The sequence below is a fragment of the Protomyctophum parallelum genome (genome assembly GCF_964188405.1).
Source record: "Protomyctophum parallelum genome assembly, chromosome: 1".
NCBI classification, from domain to species: Eukaryota; Metazoa; Chordata; class Actinopteri; order Myctophiformes; family Myctophidae; genus Protomyctophum; species Protomyctophum parallelum.
The window spans coordinates 69059979-69086208 of NC_139697.1; the positions used below are offsets into that span (position 1 = coordinate 69059979).

At 42.0% G+C, this 26230-nt stretch overlaps 2 protein-coding genes across 3 annotated transcripts; one reads left to right on the forward strand and one right to left on the reverse strand.

Moving 5' to 3' along the window:
• The first annotated feature begins 76 nt into the window (after window positions 1-76).
• On the forward strand, window positions 77-15233 carry ube2b (ubiquitin-conjugating enzyme E2B (RAD6 homolog)). Of its 2 annotated transcripts, XM_083766897.1 has the most exons (7): window positions 77-233; window positions 7611-7691; window positions 8806-8831; window positions 10316-10405; window positions 11468-11556; window positions 13281-13456; window positions 13517-15233. In XM_083766897.1, exons 1-6 carry the CDS (start codon window positions 190-192, stop codon window positions 13407-13409), a joined length of 459 nt encoding a protein of 152 aa, XP_083623023.1. In that variant the 5' UTR covers window positions 77-189; the 3' UTR covers window positions 13410-13456; window positions 13517-15233. The 2 variants fall into 2 exon arrangements, with proteins under 2 accessions (XP_083623023.1, XP_083623022.1); XM_083766896.1 differs by having other exon boundaries at window positions 13281-15233.
• Window positions 15234-16568: 1335 nt separating this feature from the next.
• Window positions 16569-18090, reverse strand: cdkn2aipnl (CDKN2A interacting protein N-terminal like). Its single transcript, XM_083769393.1, has 3 exons — window positions 17819-18090; window positions 16992-17097; window positions 16569-16773 (listed from the first exon to the last, which is right to left on the reverse strand). Exons 1-3 carry the CDS (start codon window positions 18028-18030, stop codon window positions 16765-16767), a joined length of 327 nt encoding a protein of 108 aa, XP_083625519.1. The 5' UTR covers window positions 18031-18090; the 3' UTR covers window positions 16569-16764.
• Between the last annotated feature and the right edge of the window lie 8140 nt (window positions 18091-26230).

Here is a 26230-nt window from a genome sequence, read left to right on the forward strand (position 1 = left end):
TGGGGGGGGGAGGGGGAGGGGTTACAGTGAAGGCTCGTGACGCCACCAGTAACTACCTACCAGCCAGTTGTTTTGGAAGAAGAAGAAGAGCAGCAGTGCCAGTGGGAACCAATAACCATTTAGTTTAGGATTTATAACCGATTTTATCATCAAGTGCTTCCACACCTTATTTTTTAAACATTTTGAATAATGTCGACCCCGGCTAGAAGACGACTTATGCGAGATTTTAAACGGTATGTATGGCAACGTTTTTTATTTATTTTGGCATCTTCCTGTCTTGTTGTTTGGCTCTCGGTGGGCTGCTGTCGTTAGCATGTTAGCTTTAGCCTTTCTGGTGCAGGGGAACCGACTAAGTGCTGGAGCGTCAAACACAGAGATAGATGCACATGCTGTTTACGTTTCCATGCAGATGTTCTGATATTTTGCTTTATGGCTGAAGACATGAAGCGTGTATGTGTTCAGATAATTAATGGCGTGCTGTTTTGTTTCTAGGATGTCAGTTGAAGTACATTAGGCAGTGTTCTTATGTTCCTGGGAATAGTCGGATCTTTTCGCATCTTTCCTGGTAGACTTGTATACCGTATTCAAACTTTGAATTGTCTTTCTTTGAAATGTCACGACAGTGACGACACTCATCGACTCATCGGGCGCCTTGATGGAGGAACGATCGTAAAAGGCTCTTAGTGTTTGCATTTGAAACGTATGGGGGACACATAGACAGTAAACACAGCCGATGCACAAACATAGGATAGAGAGAGAGAGACTCTATGACTTTATGAAGCCCTGGCTCTACCTGTCTGGTGACATTCTTAATGTATGTAAAATGGGGGTGTTGCTGTTAGCCATGGTTCACACTTCACTGATATTCAGGCCGCTGTTGCTGTTATGGTATAAATGGTTTATTCTATTATTATTATTATTATTATTATTTATTATTATTTGGAGTAATCTCCAAGATTAGGTTGACTGTGCAATAATAGCTGCTGGCTGCTGTCTTGCTCCAAGTCCAAAGGGACAGTAAATAGTTCATTTATATAGCACCTGTATCCAATGTGCATCACACACACACACACACACACACACACACACACAAGAATTTTGTGGCTTAAGGTTTAAGGGCTTAATTCGCACGAGAAAACATACATGCATTGCCAAAGCAAATGTGCAACATTACATCATGTCATCATTTGCATCATGTACAGTGTTTCTACAATTTACGAAGCTTAACATATTGCTCTGTTTTGTATGTACAGGTTTTGTAGGTTTTGTAAGTGTCTAAATGTGCAGTGTAAAATAGTAATCTAGGATCATAGGTAAACTAAGAAGGTATCATCAGTAGACTCTTGACAGTAAATCAAGTCCAATAAATCAATTGTACTGAAGTCACTCAACAAAAGAATACACAACAATGATATTAAAGGTATATTCAGTGATTTCACTTAATTCAAATATCACTTATTTTTTTGTTTTGTTGTGATAATCCTCCCTACTATAGAGTGTGCTGACCATATAAGGAGTTCCTCCCTGTCCCCAGTTAACCCCTGGGGGTCAAAAAACCTTAGGTTTCGTTTTTGACTCTCTATCCTGATTGGACGAAAGGCTGGGTCCCACAGCCAAAAACGAAACCTAAGGTTTTTTGAGTGAAATCACTGAATATACCTTTAAGTACTAAGTAGTCTTTAAGGTGACACGAACACACACACACACACACACACACACACCATGCAAGGAAGGAACCAATCTCCACATTGGGAACAGTTAGGGGTTCAGTGTCTTGCTCAAGGACTTCTCTACCTCCTGAGCCACTGCCGCCCCACTGTGTGTTGTTCGAGAGAGAGAGAAAGAAAGACAGACAGAGACAATACACACTTGTCAACGGAGACTGAGGAGGATGCTTAACTATGCCACTCAGCGTGTCCCTTGTGCCTAGCAGATAAGGTGACATTGTGTAATACTAAACTACCAGTTTCCAGGTGGTCCAGTCAGTGTATCTGTGAAGGAGGAAACAATGGGGCTTTCCTTTCCTTGTAGCGAAGCCTTGTTGTTCTTTTTTTATTATCACTCCAGTTAAAATAGCCCAGGCCAATACTTGTTTGTCTTTTAACTGTCATTGTATAGTATACAACTATACATATATACCTTGTGTGCCCTGCACAATATTTACACTAGCTAGCCACTTAAAAGGGGCATGGCACCTCTAGCAGTCGTTGACACTAAGGGTTTACATTTGCCCTGTGGCAGCGCTTCAATACGTCACCAATCTCTGGGTTAATCCCGCCTCTAGCGGCCGCATATCGCTTCGATCGGCATTTGATCGGAGTAAATCGTCAACATGGGAGCAGGAGGAGGAACTCACTGCTGGCGGAGTCGGGTTAGCCCACCTGCCCCTGGCAGGTAAATAAAAATGTCGGGCAGGTGGAGTCTGTTTTCAGGTTGCCCGACCTGGCAAAGTGCTTGTTTTAGAGTGGCCACAACCGTCTATAAAAACAGCACAAGATATCTGTCCAAACCCTGAACGTGGCCAGAGCGCTCCGTCTTCTGGTCTATGGAATGTAAAATAAGGGACATTATTCATAATGTGCTGTTTTCAATGTTGATGCACTTAAAATGATAAAATAACAAGTCTGAACCCATAGTCATATTCATAGCGATGTAGGTTTATTTGACATAAACATTCAGGTATGACCGTTTCTTTCCCTATCACAGTGGGCATGACCTTTTGGGCAAGTAGAACATGACCTGTACTTCTCCTCTGAGACCTTTAGTGTCAACTGTCATTTTATAATAGTTCCAGTTAAAAACTAGAAAAAGTGCCCTTCCGGGCACAGGTCTCCACCATGTTATCCACAGATCCGTGCAGTTAGAGGTAAAAACACTTTTTGGCCAGTTATAGCGCCACCTTGAGGCTGAGTTGAAATTGTTCATGTGGCATTTTGTCCTCGGCCTAGTGGGAATGTGGGTGCACAATTTCACGGAAATCACGCGATGTGTTCATGATTTGCAGCATTTTGTTTGAAACTGAGCACTCCTGTGAACTTTGGAAGCCAATCTTAACCAATCAGGATGGAGTCTGATAAATCTGAAAGACCCGTTTCGTTGAATGGCTCTAGAGAGACTGTGTACCAATTTGCGTGATGTTTGGACAAAATCTGTAGGTGTACTGTGCAAAAACTTGTTTTGCACAAAGCGGCCTCCTGGTGGCGCTATAACAGGCCGTTCTGGAAAGTTTGGGGCAGAGGTTCATGGTTGGCATCCAGGGAGTGTGTGTGCAAAATATGGCATCGAAAAACTTGTTTTGCACAAAGCGGCCTCCTGGTGGCGCTATAACATGCCGTTCTGGAAAGTTTGGGGCAGAGGTTCATGGTTGGCATCCAGGGAGTGTGTGTGCAAAATATGGCATCGACCGGGTTAACGGTGGCCGAGATTAGCTGTTCACGGACACACGGACACACAAACGGACGGACGGACACGCGGACGGACGGAGTGCAAAACATACTCTCCCCACATGCCTTCGGCCTGGTGGAGACAACTATGAAGCAACGCAGCTGCAGCTGATGAAGTTAGATTTAGGTATGCCATTGCCAATGTACAACTTAGCATAGCGCAGACACTCGGACAGTTGTCAACTCAACTATAATATTGTCTAGTAACTAGACAATACTGTTGACTACTGTCTGTCTAACTAGACTAGTTACATTGACACCAGGGGGGCAGTCAGCCAGATATTTCGTGAAGCCTCATTTGAAATCGGTAGTTCATATAATGGCCTGTTGTGGCGCTGGACTGGACCCAAAAAGCCCCATAGCTCCATAGAGGCCCATGTATTTTGGCCCAACTTCACCTAGACTGTATTACCTTAATAAACATGGTCATGAATACTTTCTTCTTCCAGTCACTAGTTTAAAGTCTCATTTCTAATGTCATAATATTCTTTTTGGAAAATTATGGTCCCATTAATTAAAAAAATGACCATAAAGAAAAAAAAACATCGCGTATGTTCTGAGGGGCGTGGCTACCGTTACAGTCTATGATCGGGATTCCCCTCCCACTCGAGTCAAAATAAAAACCAACGGAGAAGAAGGGGGGAAGTCCCGCCTCGTTGTCTGGGCAGCCAATGGCCAGCTGGTCCAAAACGGAGCCAGCCAATGGCCAGCTGGTACCAAACGGATCTAGAAAGATGGCGACTTACAGTGCAGGAATAACAGGCTTCATTTTACGTCCATGTTAGACCCGGCGAACGCTTTGTCCATATTTTTTACAGTCTATGATTGACACCCACATCTAGGAAGGGTATGGCCTGGTCAGCCTGCAATGACATGCATAAGATCTGGTCATCCCAGCTTAGTAAGATGTTAAAAGTAATAATATTTAGGACGACCGTTGAGCCGATTGTACTCTATGGCTCCGAGACATGGACACTTTGAAAGAAACTAGAGAAATGGTTGGATGGCACTTCCGCACACCCGCCTTCTAATGAGAGCGCAAAATCTGTCTTGGAAGAGCCACCCATCGACTAATCTAATATACGGCAACCTTCCCTGTGTTTCTTCACTAGTCCGATCCACAAGAACACAGTTTGCCGGCCACTGCTACAGAGCTGACAATGAGGTTATATCTTCCCTTCTTCTCTGGAGTCCTGCCTCAAAGCAGACCAGAGGTAGAAAACTGTCGTTCACTGATGTCATCGCTAGGGACACAGGCATCAGTAAGCAGGGGATGGCAATGAAGGACCAGGAAGTCTGGCGTAATATTGTGAAAACCACGATCTCGACGAAAAATTATGATGAAAGCCTTTCTAGTTGTCTTGTTTTCTTACACTTACTGAGGCCACCGGCACCTTACCGCAACAGTCTGTAGAGAAAACGGAAAAGTCCTGTTGAGTTCACTTTTTATTCTGCGTTTAGACGGAGGCGCATCATATCAGAATTAGCTGTAATGTGCATGCCAGGGGTGGCTAGGTGGTGGGCTCTTTTTGAAACTTGCTCCTCGCCACTCGCCCTGCGCACTTCCACTCTGTTTGAGCATAGATATATAAATAATAAAGATGGCACCGGGATTCCTCTCCCATCCAGTGCCGTCTCTATTATTCATATATCCATATCTATAAGTCTGTTGGGGCGAGTGGCGAGGAGCTAGTTTCAAAAAGGGGGGTGGTGACACACTGCCAAGGCACGCATGCACAAAACCAAATCGCCTAAGGCGCGATTCATACTCCTATTTTAGAGCCGAATAAAAGTCGGTTCGGCTCTGTAGAGCCTACAATGTAGCGTCATTTGAGGTTCGGGGCGGGCCGCGTTCATTTCGGCACTACAGTGGCAAAATAGGAGTATGAAATCGGCCCTAAGGCTCTGCACCAATGTAATAAACATAAGCGACGTGAGCCATGATGTCACAGTACGTTTTGCGGATTTATCATTTTGCTTGTTTACATGGAGAAGCCAGGCGGAGCGTTTTCAAAGATTTCCATTCCTGAAGGGGGTTTTCACTTTCTTACGTTTTCAACTGCTGTCTAAATGGACGGCACATCTGATATTTTATTTTGCCGTTTGCTCTAGAGACTATTCCGTGTAAAGGTGGCCTGAGTAGTGTACGTGTTTGTACTTGCTTGGCACATTGTGATTGAATTCAGCAAAAGAGCAATTTTTATGTTTTAGTCAGCACAGCATTCCCTATGAATAAGGACTTCTTAACCACTTGAACCCTAGCATTCCCTTTCTTGGAATTCGGCGGATTTGGTGTAGAGGGGATAAACCAAGTGCGCCTAGGATAGTTTCCTGGGGGACCCTGGTCAACCGAATTATAATGGGGTTTAATTTAACCACTTAAACCGGTTTACCGGAGTCCCAAGACACTATGACTATACTAGTGTCTTTTCAGTTTTCGCTCTAAATTTAATATCTTTGCTGAAAATAGAGCTTGTTGATCTGCTATTTTTGTCTTCCACACAACAACAAGGAATGTTGGGGTTGAAGTGGTTAAAGTCGGCAACTCCATAAACATCACCTGGCTCTTGACCACCTGACTGTTAATCGTTACGTTGTCTTAGTTTTCAGAGCCATTAGTGTGGGATCTTGAGCTGTGCTGTAAATTCACCCAGGACTGACTTGTAGTAGTCATAATAATCTGCTCATTATAGACTAGTATAATCTCCAAGGGATTAATAATGCATGAATTGGTAAAACGTGCCCATCCTGTGTTTCTAGTGGGCCGTGAGTTTGATATCCCTCCACCTACAGAGCGCTAGGCTGTATCAGATTAATTCTAAACGAGGTTAATTGCAGTGGGACTGGGTCTGAAGCGAAGGGACTTAACGGATGGATCTAAATGGTAAATGGACTCTCTGCCGCATTTATATAACCTTTCTCCTAAGCGCTTTGTGTTTCACGTTCACCCATTCAAATACACGTTTGTGTGTGTGTACAACGACTGCGGAAGAATCCATGTAAGGCACCAACCAACTGGCGCAGTTAGGAGTTAAGTGTCTTACTCAAGGACACTGACATTAATGGGATCGAACACACACGCGTGCGCACACACACATCAGCCCATCTTGTTTCATAGCCTTAAGCTCAGACGAAGTCCGCTTTCACATAAGAGTTGGATTGTGAGGCCTCTTTGGAGATTCGTGATGCTGCATGTGGTTTTAAACCTCACTACAGTGTCAGGCAGAGCCGGGAAAAGCATCCAACAACAACAACACAATTTTCTGCATCCAGGCACATTCAAATATTCTACTTCTAACTGTGCTCAGAAGCAGGCTTTCTAACCCATTTTCAACCACCAAGTCTTGTCGTTTTAATGACCCCGAGGGGCTATTTTTAAAGGAACTCTCTTTAAGGCCACTGGCTGTTGGTTTGCTGCTAGGTTGGGCGGTGTTTTGTATTCTTATCACGAACACGTTCTTCCTTTTTTTTTTTTTTTTAAGGCAGGTTGTGTTGTGTTGCAGTGGTCCCGTTCACAAGCTGCATGCATTTCCCTACTGGCTTGGAACGGTTTCCGAGCATCACCAGCACTGTCTGTTAGACTGTGCTGTGCTGCTGACTGTGCTGTGTGTTGCAGTGCAGTGCACAATGCATGCGTTTGTTTGTAGTCAAAGGTAGACTCATATATCAACACACACTGTATAGTTACAGTATATGGTGTGCTTGTGTGAGTGTGACAAAAAAAACAGTTAAGCTTGATGTATACTTGGTTGCACGCCGGTGACTTGCTCGGTAAATAGCAGATCTACAAGCACATGGCGTGTCGCGTTTGTGACGCGCTGCGAGCTTGTATATCTGCTAATTTATAGCATGCAACACCACCAGTGTGCAACTAGCTTTAGGCTTTAGTCGGCCTCTACCTAAAGCAAGCTGGGGGACATTGCAGAAGGAAGAGAGATCCATGTCAAATGCTAGGAAAGTATCTGAAAGATGGAGATATATCCTTCGTTTCAGTGTTTCTAGGATGTTCATTCATTACTACACACACACACACACACACACACACACACACACACACAGTATATTCACATATGGTTTGTGTTAGCCTTTTCCAAGTTGGTGAAATGGCTGACCGAACGTTATGACCGTAACTCTAAACAAAACCCTGTTTTCTGTCTTACTATGCAGACTTCAAGAAGACCCCCCTACGGGCGTGAGCGGAGCACCGTCAGAAAACAACATCATGCTTTGGAACGCTGTTATTTTTGGGTGAGTCATTCTATAAATCCTACGACGCCCCTCTGCGTCTCTCTCTCTTTCTGTCTCTAGCAGTTCCGGCGCAATCAGAATGCAGAGATGTGATTTTGTCCTTAAAAGTTCCCTATTATTTTAGGAGGAACAAACTTTGGGGGGGGGGGGGGAGGCATCCATTTTTGCTTTAAGTTTTCTGCCAACGCTGCAGTGTTCTTTTTTTGTTTTGTGGCAGCATTGTGTTTTATTTATGTATTTATTTTGTATCTGCCCTAGGTGATAGATGGTATTTTTGCCAAATGGTTTGCCTATTTTTGTCTGATGTTCCCCCTTTTATGACATGCCCAGAATCAGGATGCTAGTGTTTATGTGGTGGTTCCGTGTGGAAAAATAACCCCCCCCCCCTCTGTGATCCCTGATATGTGGCGTTCAGTGAGTCATTTGTATTTTAGTATTTGGAGAACATTGGTTCTCAAAAAGGGGTCCTTGAGAAAAATCAGCGTAACTTTTAACCGGGTATTATAAATGTTTTTGAAACACAAATCTTGTATGGGGTCCCTGGTCCTCGGGTCTAAATGGGTTAAATGTACAATAGATAACAGAGGAGTTCGTTCATAAATGGCGGTGCTTGTTGGACTGTGAAGGACTAGCTCGTCGACATGTAGTCCAGTTCCTGCACTAACCCATTCTGACCTGAGATCAGATTCAAAAAATGTCTTCTACATCCCGACAGTTTTCTGAAAAAGCTAAAATAGCAGACCTACAAACTCGTAGTGCGCCACTCGGTGGCGCGCTATGAGCTTGTAGATCTGCTATTTTTCAATAGCTAAATGCTATAACACCAAATGGGGTTCCCGCCCAGAATGGGCTAATTGTCATTCTGGGGGAAAGAAGCGATGCGAGAGCCAAAGAACGTCAAGCCTCCTGACCCTTCCGTTTTGAAATTGGCCTTTTCACATCCTGCACAGAGTTTATTACAGACTTGTTATTGGGTCATGTATGTTTTGTTTTCCAGTAGGAAACACTTTTAATTTAATAGCCACAGGGGCCCGCCGTACTGCCATTTTTAGAGCTACCGGTAATTCTCTCCCTAACTTTGTTTCTCCCACCCCCCCCCTCTCTACCTTTGTAGACCTGTGGCGACACCATTTGAAGATGGTAAGTGGTGCAGTTTATCATAATTCATAAAGCACACATTCATTCACACAGGGTGGGGTCGTGTTATTGAATCAGTCTCTATTGAGCTACGTGAAAATGAGGCCGAAGTAGCACCAGAAGCATTCATTGTCATTGTCATCATATATCGTTACTGTCGAGAGAAACCTCTTATCTCCATATTTTAACTTTTTTTTTTTTTTGTTAATGCCATTTCATACTACGGCATCTCACAAAAGTAGCAGATTCACAAGCTCAAAAATGTGGCGCGAAGCAACTTTCTTCTTTTTTTTAGCTTATAGATCTGCTACTTTTGCCATTTTTTTAATTTGAATCCTGAAAAGTGAAAAAGAAATGACTCCCGCACACTGTCTTCAAATGCAGTTGAATAGTTTATTAAGGGAACGGCAACGTTTCAGTCTATTTGACCTTCATCAGGCTTATCTTTGTGATCGAGGATGAGAGAGACCATCTTTTGTAGGCTGTCTTGTCTAACGTAGTAATCCTGAAAAGCAACAGTTTTGGACATATGTCAAACTGTTGCTTTTCAGGATTGTCTCTGTCGAGTGGAAACCTCATATTATGAGGTTTCCACTCGACAGAGACAATATAAGTGTGATCGGTATATACTGTATCGCTGGTTCTACATCGGGTCCGGGGGCCACTATCGGTCCAAATGGACCCTTAACAGAGGTAAAATAACATGGATGATTTTATAGTAAGAAAGGAAAAAAGGTCCTTTAAGGTTAGAAAAAGGTCAGTATATACAGTATTACATCACTGGTATATATTATACTTGGAATAGACAATAACATACAGTCTCTCTCCCAATCTGTGCCGTATACCTGCGTGCGCACACATGCAGACAAACATACTGTACACCCTGCTACTGCTGCCCCTGTGTTTCCTTCTGTTCTTCTGGCGTCAGGAATGCTGAATCGGGGTTTCATGTGGGGTTTTTTTTGCCCTGTCAGATATTCTACTCTCTGGTCTCATTTGGCCTGCAGGGCTCACATTTCAGACTCCTTGAAATGATTAGCTCTTCTATAAGCAGAGCAAGTGGTATTTATATGGAAAGAAACATATATATATATATATATATATATATATATATATGTATGAGACAAAAAGGGACTCCTGCACATCCAAAAAGACCCGTAGGAGGTGCAAGTCTAGTTAGCAGGCATAGACATCAAAAAAGAGAAAAACCTTCCAAGGAAGGAACTGCACACTCCAGGGAACAGAGACGGACAACTTACTGCATCAAACTTATTTAGTGCTAATAAATAAGTTTGATGCAGTAAGTTGTCCGTCTCTGTTCCCTGGAGTGTGCAGTCCCTTCCGTGGAAGGTTTTTCTCTTTTTTGATATATATATATATATATATATATATTTATAATATATTTTTGTTTATTTCTTCCTGTCTCTAAACCCCACTACCTCTCTGTTCCTCATCCCCTCTCTCTATCCCCATTGGATCCTCTTCAGGAACATTTAAGCTTGTGATAGAGTTTTCAGAAGAGTACCCCAACAAGCCTCCCACAGTTCGGTTTGTCTCCAGAATGTTCCACCCGAATGGTAAGCCCAGTCCATCCCTCACGTACTTCCACCCCACGTCCCACCTCACCTCGCTCTTAAGTTTTAAAGCGTGACCCGTGTACCGTTTTTTGGGAGATTGTTGTGTGTGTGTGTAGTTGTGTACGAAGCTTTTTCCACTTTCAACCTGGTATTACTATTTTGGGCATAATGTGATGTATATATTTTTTAATGGCAGAACTCATTGGAAGCTTGTAGATGGCCTAATTTTGAATAGCACTTAAGTAAGTAGCCTTGGGAATTAATGGTTTGCGTAACTTCCAGAGCCATACAGGTCAGGAGCCTATCTCCTGTTTCCTTAGCGTGAGGCAGCTTGACGCGCAAGTACTCTCCCTAGACATGTTGCTAAGTATGTGACGTCGCAGCCTCGCAGGGATTTACCCCCAATCCAACTCTTGATGCTGAGTGTCATTGAGCATTGTGCAACATTGGTATGACTCAGTCAGGGATTGAACTCCCAACCACTCTAACCACAAGGCCTGTATTGAAGTTTTATCTATCACGTTTAAAAAACACGTGTGGCTGGGGACCCCCGGAAATGCTTTGGTCATGTCAAAATCACATATATGACTAACTGGGATTTCCAACATTCAAAGGCTGAAATTAATTGCATACATGCATTTTTTTAGCAACATTTTCTTCTAAACTAGGTATTTTAGTGTTTTTGTAATATTTGGTCCATGAATCCAATACAGCACAATATTAATCTCACACCCACTTATTATATGGCATATACTGTATACTATACATTGCTGTACAGAGCCAGGGAGAAGAGCTTGTACAGGTTTCTTGACAATCCAAGAAGCCATCGGATTCCATACATTTCAGTATGGTAGTACAGTAAACGGAATTGAAGCTTGACTTAAAGAAATATTAAATCACAAATTGACTTGCAATTGCAATATTAGTCATAATGGTACAAGTAAAAAAGATGGTATTCAGCTTAACCTTTAACCTAGAGATGGTCTTAGTATTTTGTTGACTATTTCATTTTTTTCGATATGCTGTTTTCCTCGTTAACTTTTCTGCATGTTCTTTTTATAGTTTATGCAGATGGCAGTATATGTTTAGACATCCTTCAGAATCGCTGGAGCCCGACGTATGATGTCTCATCCATACTCACCTCCATCCAGGTTGGTTAGGCCTCAACACTATTCTGACCTGAGATCAGATTCTAAAAATGTCTTCTGCATCCTGACAGTTTTCTGAAAAAGCTATGTTTCTATATATCGTTCATCGATCTTTCAAAAATAGCAGACCTACAAGCTCGTCGCGCACCACTCAGTGGCGCGCTATGAGCTTGTAGATCTGCTATTTTTCAATAGCTAAAGCATGACCTGATGCTAACACCAAAAGGGGTTCCCGCCCAAAATGGGTTAAGACTATTCTCTGTGTCTGTGTGTGCGCCTTATGTTTGACCCCTATTCTGTGGTGATCATTGGGTGTAAATGGCTGATCTGTGAGCTCACAGACATGTGCGCTTGTAGCTCGGCTGAGAGAGATATAAAGCAGGGACTCCCACTACATATTGTATAAAATTGTGTTGCAGTTGGAACCTTTTCATAGATTTCATGGATAACTTCCAAGACTTGTTTTTCATGGATAACTTCAAATAATTGTTTTACAGCGCAATCAGTGTTCAATTAATGTTTGTTAAACAAACTAATTGACACATGATCTTTTCTATTTTGTTGGATTAATGTTAAATGTGTATTTTCAGCTATTTAACCACTTAAACCCTCAATACTCAGTGTAGTTAGTAGCTCACGATGCCTGCGCTGCGAGCTAGTAGCTTTCCCCACAATAACGGAAAACAGAAAATACACTAGTATAGAGCCCTGCGGGACTCCACCCAACCATAGAGCCTTGAGGGACTCCGCCCAACCATATAGGGTTAATGGTGCGTTCAGACGGGCAGATGAAACGATCACAAAAACGCATCACAGCATAATTTGCGGCAGCTTCACGCGTCATAGCTGCGTCGTAGCTTCACGTCGCTGGCTTCCATTGACAATGACTGTAGACTGCATCATTTAATCTGCCTGTGTGAACTAGAGCTGGGACCGGGCCGACATTTTCCAGCCCGATTTTATATATAGCCTACTACTACGTTGATTAATAAATAGTATAACATGTGCACAGCAACACAGTAACACACACACACTTTCCACAGTTCTCAACAATAGCGTTTATTAATATTCATGCATAAGTCTTACCAACATTGATGATTGATTTGACATCGGCAATTCAGCATTAGCATTTACTCCACTGACTGTTCGTGCAAAGTTGCAAACTCTTAATAGTAGCTATTCAATCAAACAATCAGTGCCAGCGGCTATTTAATATTAATGGTAGCCTATTTACCGTGGTCCATGACATGGGCAACATTGGGCATGGATCGAGTTATTTACTCAACTGTTCACTGTTTAACGGCTAATAAATCAAACTATTGACAATCCAACCATCGTGGTTTACATGTGGATGGGTTTAACGACATCCTCCTCTTCAATGGTTCTTCCAGCTACGCCAAAGTTATGTTCGTTGTAGCCCCATATGTGACCTCAGTCCCTACTGAGGTCTACGTTAGCTGCTGCTTGCGTTGTAAGCAAGCAGTGCTGCTGCTTGCAGCGCATTGTCACGCTACCCTAACCACCCTAACCAGGAAATACACAGACAGACTAGTCAGATCGTTTTTATTTATATTTACACTTTATTTTCTATATATCAACAACATGGTCGACCCGAATCGAATCCCTACCACCAATTATGCTAATGTGTCCGACTCTACCCGACAGAGTATCCCAGCTCTAGTGTGAACGCAACATAAGTGGTTAACGTTTGGTTTTCTTCTCCCCAGTCACTATTGGACGAGCCCAACCCCAACAGCCCTGCCAACAGCCAGGCAGCACAGCTTTATCAGGAAAACAAGCGGGAGTATGAGAAGAGGGTGTCTGCCATCGTGGAGCAGAGCTGGGTGGACATCTGAACTTATATACCTTCAATTTGTGACTCCGCCGCACGACAGCATATTGCGTTGGTGAAAATAGCCGACCCACAAGCTCTACGAGACATGGCGGAATGCGATGCTTGTAGGTCGGCTATTTTCGACGTGCACCGCTGTCGCGTGACGAAGCGTGAATCGGGCGTCACACTATTGACAGTGCAGAGGATCTCCTCTCGCTGTCTTCTCTCTCTCTATCATGCCAGCGATGCAATCTTTTCATTTTACCTCGTTGAGAAAAATACATAAGACGACAGAACTCAAGTGCCACCTCGATAAGAAGAATTATAACAAAAGAGCCGGTGTGGACTTTTTACTTGCTTGCCAACTCATTTGAAGAAAAAGGGGAGAGGGGGTAAAAAAATCTATCTAATCTTTGTTTCTTGTCCTTCATTTCTTCTTTTTTTTATTGCATGATGTGAAATAAGTTATTGCTAACAGAATTTGTAATATATCTTTTTTTTGCCTTTTCTTGCTGGATTGATTAGTGTTTAGTTTTACAGAATTAAAAAGAGAAAGTGATTTTGTTGTGTCTGGGTGTGACTGAACACAACCGGGCTGTTCTGGAACAGGGTTGGCTGACGAGCATATTGACTCTTAACGGGTCCCACGATTTCAAGGTCATCAGAGGTGGAATACACTTGTTTCTACCATGTACACTCCAAGAAGAAAAACCCACCAATTCTCGTTCATTTCAAAAGTACTTTGATCATTTTAGAAGAGTTACTGTGCGTTGACATTGGCAGGTGTCACGGGCCACTGCGATAATGTGACCCAGTGATCTTGCATGACGGTCACACAGTATATTGGTGCTCTGGACTTTTATGTTAGTGGTTCTCAAACTGGGCCGGGAGTCGGGACCCCCAGGTCTCGCGACGAGAGTATATCGGCTATTTTCACGATATATTTATCTGTGGAATAGAGTCAAAGAAAATGTAATTCTTCATTCTTCAAAAATGATTGTTTTGGGTGGGGGGGGGGGGCTGGAAAGTTTGATTACCACTGAGTTTAGAGGACATCTACATAGGACTCCTGTGGGCTGGTGCAATTCCACTGAAATCTCAGGACTGGGAACATGAGATGGGAACGATAAGCTACCGGGGTTGGCAGGAACAAGTGGAATCTTGGCAATTTTTCCCCCCGCATTCATTTCTGGTATAAGTTACATTTCTCAAATAAGGATGCCAGTGCGAGTGGTGTGCGAGAATTCATAATCAAATTGTGTATGTGATTTCACACTTTAAAACACTGTTTATTTTCATATTTTAGATGGTTCTTGATCATAAATGTCACAAATTGCCTTATAAGCTACGTTATTTTAAGTAGCTCAAATATTTTTTTTGCTACTTCATTGCACCATATCAAATGCAGTGTCCGTTTTCACCTTGCCACGATGCTCATAGCATCATGCTTCCATGGCATGTTGTCAGACCTCCACAGCAAGAGTTGAGTTGTGTGTTGCCTTGTTGCCTCTGACGAGTGACACCTGCCAGTGAGAGTCGTAATAATGCTCATGCAATTATATAGCCAATATAAATTTCCATTTGAGTATTTCAATAAATAAGCAAAAGTGTCAAATGTATTCACGTTATCCAACCACTGCTACATAGTCCATGGAAATCACTTGCATAAATTCAGACTTCATTTTGAGACAGTACACAGTATAGGTCATGTGGTGGCTAGTGACTTCATTTCACCTTATTTAAAGAGAAGGGATGTTATAAGTTTTGTGAATTTACTTAAGAGTAAAAACAATGTATACTTAATAACGATATGCTGTATAGACATAATAAAACACATTTTTCAGACTTTGCGATTGTTTTATTTTACTGGGTTGTTCCACTTTGTTCAAGTCAACAAACTTTGTAAGGCATTATTGGAATATAAAACATACAATTATCAATTGTTTGCAGTTAAGAACAGGAAGGTTGTTTTACAGCCAACAATGTATTCTAGTGGTGTTACTATTGCTACTGGCTTTTCTTTTCCCCAACAAATTTTGCATTGACCATAACTTGAAGACTTAAGTAGCACAACATATTAATGCTCCACACGTCCCAAACTCTTCTCCCTTCTGGCTCCAAAACTGTGGAATGCACTTCCCATTGCAGTCAGAACTGCAGCATCACTCCCAATCTTCCGCCGTAGCCTGAAAACCCACCTTTTCAGACTCCATCATGGCCCTTAGCACTTACCCTAAACCCTTAGATAGCATTTCTGTTGGATTATATAGCATTTGATACAGACTTATAGCATGTTATGTAGACAGCACTGTAATTGTATTGTATGTAGTCATAGCACGCCATAGTACACATATATAGCATAGTAGTAAAGATGTATAGTTTATATGTATAGTGTATGTATAGTTTCACTATATAAATATTCCACTGTTACTTTCTTAGCTTACGCATGTTTCATGATAAATGCTTTTTATGTGATGTATTCCCATGCTTTGTTCTTGCTTAAATGTAAGTCGCTCTGGATTAAGAGCGTCTGCTAAATGCCTAAATTGTAAATTGTAAATTAATCCACTTATTAAAAGGTGTTCATTCTGGGAATCAAGTTCAACCACTAGCTGTTATCATACATGTGCTATCAGTAAGACAAGATATCTATAATTTGATAAATTCATAGTATTGCATTCATATTTGAGGGGGTTCCGAATGGGCCTTTAATATTCTGAGTGTGTAGACATTATGCTTTGCCACAATGACTAAACCAATACGGTCTATCTATATGGGTCTATCACATCGATCTGATATCAGCACTAGGTCAACCCGGACCAAATATAGGGATTGTCATACGTAGTCGAATATCCCCATGTATGGACACTAAATATCCAATGAACAACTCTCCCAGATCCAGTGTCTTCGTTACAATAGCCATCCTTGAAATTAAACATTTTGAGAAAGGAGAACCACCGGTATTGTAATTACATAGCAGACAGGACGTCGACAGTGTGGTAAACCAGTCCTGGATACGGTTCCCAATGGAACCAATTCAGATTACTCATTGTTGGTTCTGCTTCCGGATGCCGAAACTGGGCAGCACATACTCTTGCAAAATACATGCGCATGCAACTTGTGATTATTTATAATAACTTGTATGTATAGCTACGGATCGATTCTAATATTGGCACAAATAAACTCAAAACCATGCCTTTTAATGAAGAGTTGACGAAAACACATTTAAAAAAAAGCATACACAGGACAGTGCCTCTATCATGGTAAAAAAAAGGAAAAACATTACACATCTAAAAACCATAACACTTACACATTCAACATCACTTATAAAACAAAAATGTGTGATTAACAGAGGTATGGTCCTTGTTTCTGCTCGGTCACCGCCCCTGTGAAGTAAGAGAGGTATTGATTAGACCTTAGAAGTTTCCAAAGCTTAGGTGACACTTTTTATTTATTTTTACTATTAGTGTTTTCATGAATAAGTTACATAAAATAGTAGTGAAAATAGCCAAAATAACCAGTGGATTAGACATCCGTTTCCAAAGGAGTATGGCAACTTAAAAAAGTATATATATATATATATATATATACACAAACATTTTACCTGTTGTTTCTTCATAATCTCATCTCTGGTTTTGAAGATCGGTGCGTCGACCACCACAATACCCTCAGCCATCTCTGTCACTTTCTCCAGCAGCTCAGTGCTGTAACTGCATGGAAACATTAAACATAACGACAATTAAATTAAACATTAGACAATTAAACACAATGTAAATGTTGGTCTCACTCTCCCCTTGTAGTTCTTCAAGCTGCAAAACATAACTTAATCCAATGAATTAGTAGATTGGATTTGACTGGCTAATTGTTTTTTTATGAGCCAGACTGAGGGTGTCCCCTTTTCAATGCACAGCAGAACCTTGGAAGACGGATTGCTGAGGGGGAGCACTGCACAACACATCCAGTACGATTTAGTTTAGTTGGTGTATGAGACAATGAGTAAGGTTATTTAAACCAATCTGTATGGTCGAGTATGTAATAATCTGTATGATCGCAGATCTTCACAGTGGTTTGATAAGATAATTTACCCCCAACTTTCTGGCCAGGACAGAAGACATAACAAATGATAACGGCTATCATTGTACATTCATTGTATAGTTGTGCAATGTGCTTGTACTGGCACTACTATAGCAGTGTTTTGTTTGTCTGTTGTCTTTTGTCCAGTAAAAACTGTTTTTCTTGTAGTTCGGGAATTACCCCTCTTCATCGGTAGAGGGAGACAACAGACTGACAACATAATAATAAGGATCAGCAGTAGTACGACTGTGCTTGGCTGCAAAGATCTACAAGCCTTTGTACGTGTGTTAGGCTGTTAGCTTGTGTAGATTATCTTTTTATCTTTTTTCTTTCGGCGTTCTTGTTAAGTTTCCTCACCGACAGCCCAGAAACACGTTGTTGGCCCACACCATGGACAGAGCCAGCAGGTGATCCATGTGAGGGTCTTCATAGTCGTTGATGTTCCGCAGCAGAAACTCCCTCCTGGCGTCCCAGTGCTTCTCGCTCTCTGAAACACCGCGGTACGTTTCGACCTGGTCGGCCAGCGCTCTGTTCTGCTGGATGAACTCCTGGATATCCAAGTCGCCCATGTTTGTTTTTCTTTGTGCAAACAAAACACCGCCAGACGAGCATGGACGAAAAGGAACTATTAGTAGTAGAGGAAATCAGGAAAACGACTTCCTGCCTGACAACAAAGCGAGACAGGAACCTGACATTTCAAGCCGGCATGTTTCACCACACTGCCACCCCGTGGTCAACCTGTGGAACTGCACACCAGGCCATACATACAGGTACCGCACACACACACACACACACACACACACACACACACACACACACACACACACACACACACACACACACACACACACACACACACACACACACAGAAAGAGAGAGACAACTGCAGTTATATAATGTACAGTACTAGATTTTCAGCTGATCAAAGCAATGGTCACCGACTTATGGCTATTTAAAGTGTTAAACACTGCTGCAATTAGCAGGGTTTTAGGCCTCTGACATGACCCTGGTGTGACTATTTTGATGGCAGAACCCTGACCAGTGTTTGTACTTTGTACCAAGTTTGGTGTATCTCAATTAACACGTTTAAAAGCGTATACATCTAAAGTAAATAAGTAATAGATACAAATATAGAACATTCATGTGAAATATCAATACCTCAAGGAATATTAGCTATGTAATGTTAACTGCGACCGCAGGTTATGAAATTTAGCATTTTCCATCAGTGTGTGTGTGTGTTGGTTGGTCGGTTGGTCAACCCAGGCAAGCCCCCATAGGTCTATATGGTGCCCAGGTCATTGTGACATCACGTGACATCAGGGATGGATATCTGCTGTCGCAGTTAAGCCCATATATGGAGATCTCTGATGTCATCAATATTGGCCAGCAACTACATCTGACCTCAAGCCTCAAACCCTTAGATCTCCATATATGGATATATGTCAGAACCTGTTCTGATCCTTCCCCATCCATCCTTCTTCTTCGATGTCTCCCTTTTGACTGATACCTGTCCATTCAAACTCTAGACGGGCCTCCCCCAAAGTTATTAGTGCAGCCGCAGCCGAAAAAAACTGGAGTTCTCAACAGGCCCGAAGATTTTGGCCCCTCCCTACCTGGGCCCTCATCAAACCTGATGACAGTCAAGAGAATGTCCCCGCTACCACCCTTAGATCTCCATTATACTGTATGGAGCTGACCTGTTCTGACATTCCATATGTTGATCTGACCTCATCAAATCCTGTACAGTACACTCAAGACATGCTCCTTATATGGCCAGTACAGAATTCATTCCATGTTGGTCTGACCCCCCCATGCCAAAGCGCCAGCGCTCGCTCAGCAGTCTGCCGTCAACGAGGTGGATGCGTGCACGTGACCCAGGCCTGGATTGGCCACAGGACATACCAGGCATATGCCTGGTGGGCCAACCCTCTGGTGGGCCGACCCTCTGGGCCAAATGTTAAATTAGTTGTCTGTTGGTTGTGTATCATTTATGTTGTACTGTAAATGTGGTGGTGTTACGGGCTCGTATTTCAAGTATTTGTATGTGCCTCGACACGAAAAGTCAGTAGAGTATTTGCACACTGGTTGAGGTGGGCCAGTCTGGGCCAAATTCCACGAAAATGTCCGGGCCAAATTTTTTGTCTCAGTCCAGCCCTATAGGGCGAGGTCGCTTCTCGCCCTCAGGCGCCTTAGTGCTGTCACTGTCTCTATTGGGTTGGTCTGTCACTGTCTTTAATATAACTGTAGTGTTTAGCAATGACAGCACTTGCTGTCATTGTTTTTCACATTGCTGTTGACGTTTTGTTGTATTAGACAGACAGACAGACAGACAGACAGACAGACAGACAGACAGACAGACAGACAGACAGACAGACAGACAGACAGACAGTTTGTTCAGGGTACTTTTGTCTCTGCCACCAATTAGGTTGGAATATGAAATAGCGGACATATCCGTCTTGAACATATGACTATAGAGATAGGGCTATTTGAACTATTTAAAATAGTAAAAAATGGCAAATTAGTTTAGGGATGAGGGTTAAAGGTATCGACCGGGTTAATGGTGCCGGAGATTAGCTGGTAACGGACAGACGGATGCACACACGGACGGACGGACGGACGGATGGACAGAGGGCTTAACATACTCTCTCCCTATGCCTTCGGCCTGGTGGAGACAATAAGACAAATTTGTCATAAAAGCAACATAGATAACAATTGTATATAGGTGGAGAACAGACCTTGTGAATGATTCAAACTTCAAAGATGAACTCACATTATTTAAAAACTGTCCACTTCATGCTATTATGCCCCATGCCCTTAAAAAAGAAGATTTTTTCTTTCTTTCTTTGACATTTGCGTTACATACTGAATGATATGCAGTGATAATTGCTGGGTAATATTATGTGTGTGTTTTTTCTTCCAATGTCAAGTCTATTTGATCACGTGATGAGACCATAGTTTAGGCGCATCAAGATTGACAGCCAGGCTGAGCACATCTGCAAGCTGAGCAATAAAACTAAAACACTGTTTCATGTTTTAAACAATAGGCCTACGCAGTTTCTCTCTCTCTTTATCTAAGGACAAGAAAGAGCTAAGAAAAGGAGTACTATACTGTCTATCTCCAGATAAAATATTCTTTTTCACTTTTTAATGAACTAAATGTCCTCTAAGTCCTCTAAACGTTGAAGGATGTGTGGCCTGCACAAAATGATTGCACAAGCATTTCTAACTGCACCTGTACAATTTGACACACACACACACACACACACACACACACACACACACACACACACACACACACACACACACACACACACACACACACACACACACACACACAATACAAGGACAGACAAAGAGAGACAAGAAATGGAGTCTGGCATTAGGGAGTTGGTGATAAGGCAGTAAATAAACTCATCAAAAGCTCTGCTTACTTCACACACCATGGGCGTGATTTATCTCATTTCATTTTCAGACAAGAGACGGAGACAATCTGACGTCGTACCTTTGCTGGCTTTCCTGGTTAGACAAATCCCTGTAGAATCATTCTGTCCATTCATCTACATCTGTCCTACAGAGACAACACTGTCTGTGTTGTGAAACGGCTGCTGTCATTGTACAGAAGCTGATCTTTAACTGCAGAGCCAATACAAACAAACGTAAAAAGAAATTTGGAAATAAGTTCTGTAAAAATATGCATTCAACCCATTAGACCTGTGTTGTCATAGCGTTAAGTCCAGGAAAGCATCACTGTCATTTTAATACTATTATTGTTGGTGTTTGGGCATAAACCTCTTATCTCCATATTCTAACTTTTAGTTTTCTCGTAATTTAACACCCTACTGGATCATACTACAGCGTCACATTATATAATTTCAACCCTTACCCCCTTTTTCTCCCCAATTCAGTCGTTATTCCCCTCACACATTTCTGTCCATTATCAATGCTGTTGTGTCCTACTGACTCGTCTGCCATTGAGGATAGCCCCCAACGGGAGGACGTAAGGAGAGCCTCCGTCCTACAGAAAGCGTACAACAAATAGCTCTAACCTATTTTGTTGATATATAGGTCGACAAACCTTTATTGAGCCCCATTGGGGAAATTCAGCCGCTATAGCGGTGAACACAGGATAGATACAGGTAAAGTAGAGAGATTCAACTAAGATTAAAACAAAAAATAGGAAATTATTCAAATTATACAAAAGTGGTGTTTTAGAATGAGAATGCCTATTTCTTTCAGAGATGGTCCAGGCTTTGGTAGGACAAGTGACCCCCTTTAGGTAATGATAATGCACAGTTATTGTCATAATACATATAGTATAGAAGTGTTTAGTATGTCTCTAAATGTTATGATGAATTGAACATGGTGGACCCTATATTGTAAACAAGCGTAGTGCTTTATTGGTCGTCCACTCACAGTTGACAGTTATATCAGTACATAAAAGATGTGTTGTGTTACGACTTACGAGCTTGTAGATCTACTATTTTCCAGTGCGTGACACCTTTGTATGACTTCAATAACAAGAGGGCAACATACTGTGTACCTGTAATCATTATATTCAAGATCCTGACAAGGACATACGCTTGTGAGAATATTATTTGGCAGTGCCTTGAAGAAAATCCATTTGCATTGAAGTTGAATGAGCAACTAATTAGTAATTACCATAATGTGACTTTAATTGCACTACTGGTTTTGCTCCTAAAATGGCACTGAAACTCATATTGATATAAAGATTAAACTTTCCACTTATCAGTCCAGAGCTTACACATATGCTACAGATGTTTCAACTTTCCGCACTAATGCTGAAGGTTTGCAGTTCTTTGTCCATACATTTTCATAAAGGCTATAACTATAAGGCGTAATCTATACAAGGTCGTATACAATGACGTATAATGGCTTAAGTCAAATCCAGACCGGTCCTTTTTGTTACAGTCACAGCTCAGATAATTTGACAGATCAAAACATCAGATAGCACGCATGCATACATTACATGCATATACAGTACACGCATGTCCATGTGCACGGCACGTGCATGCACGCACACACACACGCACGCACGTGTGCGAGCACACACACACACACACACACACACACACACACACACACACACACACACACACACACAGACACACGCAGATGCATGCAGAAGAGAAGGTCTTGCATCACAAGAACGTTGTGTCCTCTTTCACCTCAGCATGCGTGTGTCTGCCTGCTTTATGACAAAGGGATGTACCAACACACACACACACACACACACACACACACACACACACACACACACACACACACACACACGCGGCGCTCGCATGCCTATAAAGAGCAACTATAGCATAGACTCATCACTCTATAGTACAGTAGGTTTTCAAAAGAAGCACCATTTATTTTACACATAGCACAGGAAGTAAGTATTGCTGCTGAATGCAGGCCAGTGTCTCTCTCTCTCTCTCACACACACACACGCACGTGGGCACGCACACACGCGCACACGACTCATATGCACACACATTGAATACACACTCGCTCGATCCTCTTCTCAAAGTCCCCCAGATGAAACATCAGCTGGCCTCTTCAGTACGCTATGCACTGGGTAGCCTCCAAGCCATACAAGTCTGCACTTTATTGAGTGAACTAAACCATTAAGTTTATAGGCCTGTCCTTTCCCTCTCGCTCGGCCCGAGATAATACACTGATGCTGAAATAATACTCTATGTTCCAGCGAGCAGTCCTTTTTGATGAGTCACTGGATGCTTACTCAGGGGAAAAGAATAATTGGGAGACACGGAAAGGCCTGAGTCCTGTTGACCTGCCAAGGAAGGAACTAAGGAAGAGGGATTAATCCTACTGTCCTACAGTACTACCACCACAGTCCTGAAAGTGACGAAGGGTAGTTATGTTGTTATGTAAGTTTATAGCTACAATCTGAGTATGTTAATATACAATATACTGTAATAGGCACATCTGCAGTGGTTGGAGGTGGTCTCCCTTCTTTCAACACTGGTGTCGGCTAGGGCTCAGACTGGTTGACAAAATGTCAATAAAGTTATTTGGGGTAAAGCCTGAAGGGACGAAGACCCCTTATTGTTTTCGTATGGGTTCCGCCATTTTTTGCAGTTTTGGCAGTTCTGTGTTGCCGTTTTCCACATAATTCGGCAATATGGTCGTGAGAAGAACTGAAGCTCACAGTCATTCGTCAAAAGACCTCTGACCTTTAGATCTCCCAATGAATAAATTATATGATCTGCTCTATCTACTTTTTTACATCAAAAAAGCGACGTCAAAATCCTTCGTAGCCTGCATGGTTAACCACTCCCCCTTGAGTCTCGACCCATGCTAACGCACGGATGGCTTCGTTTACAATATAAAAAAGGTGCAATTCAAAGTCTGCCATGAAATCAGACGGTAAACTTTCAAAAAAATATAAAAAATAAAATAAAGGAGCTCAGTTCCTTTAACTGTAGTGGCCCAGGCATTCCAAGCCCCAGGCATCTGCCAAGTTCAGGGACAGGCAGTGAGATGGTGTCACTTGAATGTAAACTACTGGTTGTGTGTGATAAATATACCCACAAAGGTAGCAAACCAGAGAAAAAGAGGACTCCTGCACATCCAAAAATCAGACCCATCTGAAGTGAATGGTACTGTACTGTACTGTACTGTACTGTACTGTACTGTACTGTACTGTACTGTACTGTACTGTACTGTACTGTACTGTACTGTACTGTACTGTACTGTACTGTACTGTACTGTACTGTACACGCTATCCTCCCTGGCGTGTGTGTGTGTGTGTGTGTGTGTGTGTGTGTGTGTGTGTTAGGCTGCACAACAGTGAGACTTACTAGTGGTGAAAATATTTCCGTGCTCAGGCCCATGGACACAGCCAGGCAGGGACACACATAGTTGTCTATAGGAGTGGTTGCACCACTCAAAAACCCTGTAGAAGGTGCAAGTCTAGTCAGCAGGCATATAAACTGTAAAATATGGATGGCTGGACCTTCCATAAGGAAGCGACTGCACACTCCAGGGAATAGACATAACTTACTGCATAAAGTTATTTATTAGCACGGCTTCGTCAGGTGCTGACGAAGCTCACGGAGAAATGCACTGTGCTAATAAATAATGCTATAATATTTTGTATGCAGTAAGTTGTCCATCTCTATTCCCTGGAGTGTGCACTCCCTTCCTTTTGGAAGGTCCATCCCTTTTTACAGTAGGATATAATACTGTTTCTTCTGTAAACCTGTGCATAACTATATAAACACTATTAGTTACTTGATACAAACGGAGAATACAAAAATGTTCTGGCTTGGGGGAGAACAGAAATTGTTTAGATTACGTGAATCATACATTATCATTACTAGAAGGATTTTAGTGTTGTCGTTTGGAATAGGAGTCTGGGAATTATTCTTGACCTCTACATTGACTTTAGTATCTCAGTAGTATAAAAGATTATAGGCTTGGGACTTAATTATAATCTGACAGTCACTTTGGAAGCCAGACTAATTAAAACTACAGTGCTTGACATATGGATCCAGTTGCAACATAAGCCTATTCCTATTTTATCTCCCTGACTCATAGTATTAACAAGAGAATATATTCTCGCCTTCTACAGTCTAGTTGTGATTGGCACTCACATTAGGGTCATTGAAGAAATATAACTAACACTCCACTACTGGTATCACTAGTAGGTGGACAATCCCCAAAACAACATGGTAATTCATTTCAGAATGTTAACCACTTAGGCCTTACATACAGTACTTTGTACTTTACTTTACTTGTTTATTTAGAGAGTATATTAATGAACAATATCAATGAAATGTAAATGCACCAGACTTAGCAATGATGTTAATTTTGATCCGCAGTCCACCCGCCAACTAAATAAATAAAATACATTTAAAAAATAAAAACATTAAAACAAGCAACAATAGAATACATTACATTACATTACACACAGAAAACAGAACAGAGATACAATGACATTTTTTTAAAGTGTTTTGCCAATTAGTCGGGGGCCCACTTGCAATATCCTCACGGCCACCAGTGGGTCCCGACCCACAGGTTGAGAATCACAGTGTTAATGTAGAAATGTAACCAAATTTAACTAGGGGGCACATCATGAAAACCTGCTTACTCTGCATCACGTTGACCTCATTTCCCTGTCCTGTGTACCTGCAGTAATTATTCCGTTGGCGGTTCACAGCGGTGGACAGTAGTCATTCACTCTCACCTTTGTTCACCCTTGGACCTGTCGTGCCTACTGACTGAAGCACTGTACCCAAAATACTAGGGACAACAGGTTGAAAGTGGATAAAGTAAGTAACAATGGACAAGGAATTGCAAACATTAGGCAGTAACACAAGGGAGTAGAAACATCGGTAGAATGTGTTTAAGCTATGGACCAATAAATGGAGAGAAGATTTTAGTGACATTTTAAGAACAATATCAATAGAGAAACCAAAGTCACATTATGGTGATAAGCTTGAATAGGAATATCGACTGACTTTCTTCAATGCCCTGCGGAAGATTTTGCCACGAGCGGATATCCTTGTCTGGATCTTTTAATCTTGAATAAAAGCATAATTTGCTTCAAGGCTATACAGTTATATGTCGATGTCTTATTATTCAAGTTTGTGTTTCACCTTGGTCAGCTCCTTGGTACGCCAGTCTATCCTCTCTCTCCCTCTACTCTTATGCTAAACAACTTGAGCAGAGCGTTCCTATTCTGGGCATGTCACTCATAATAGGGCAATTCAAATTCTGTGAAAGTAGGGGAACCTT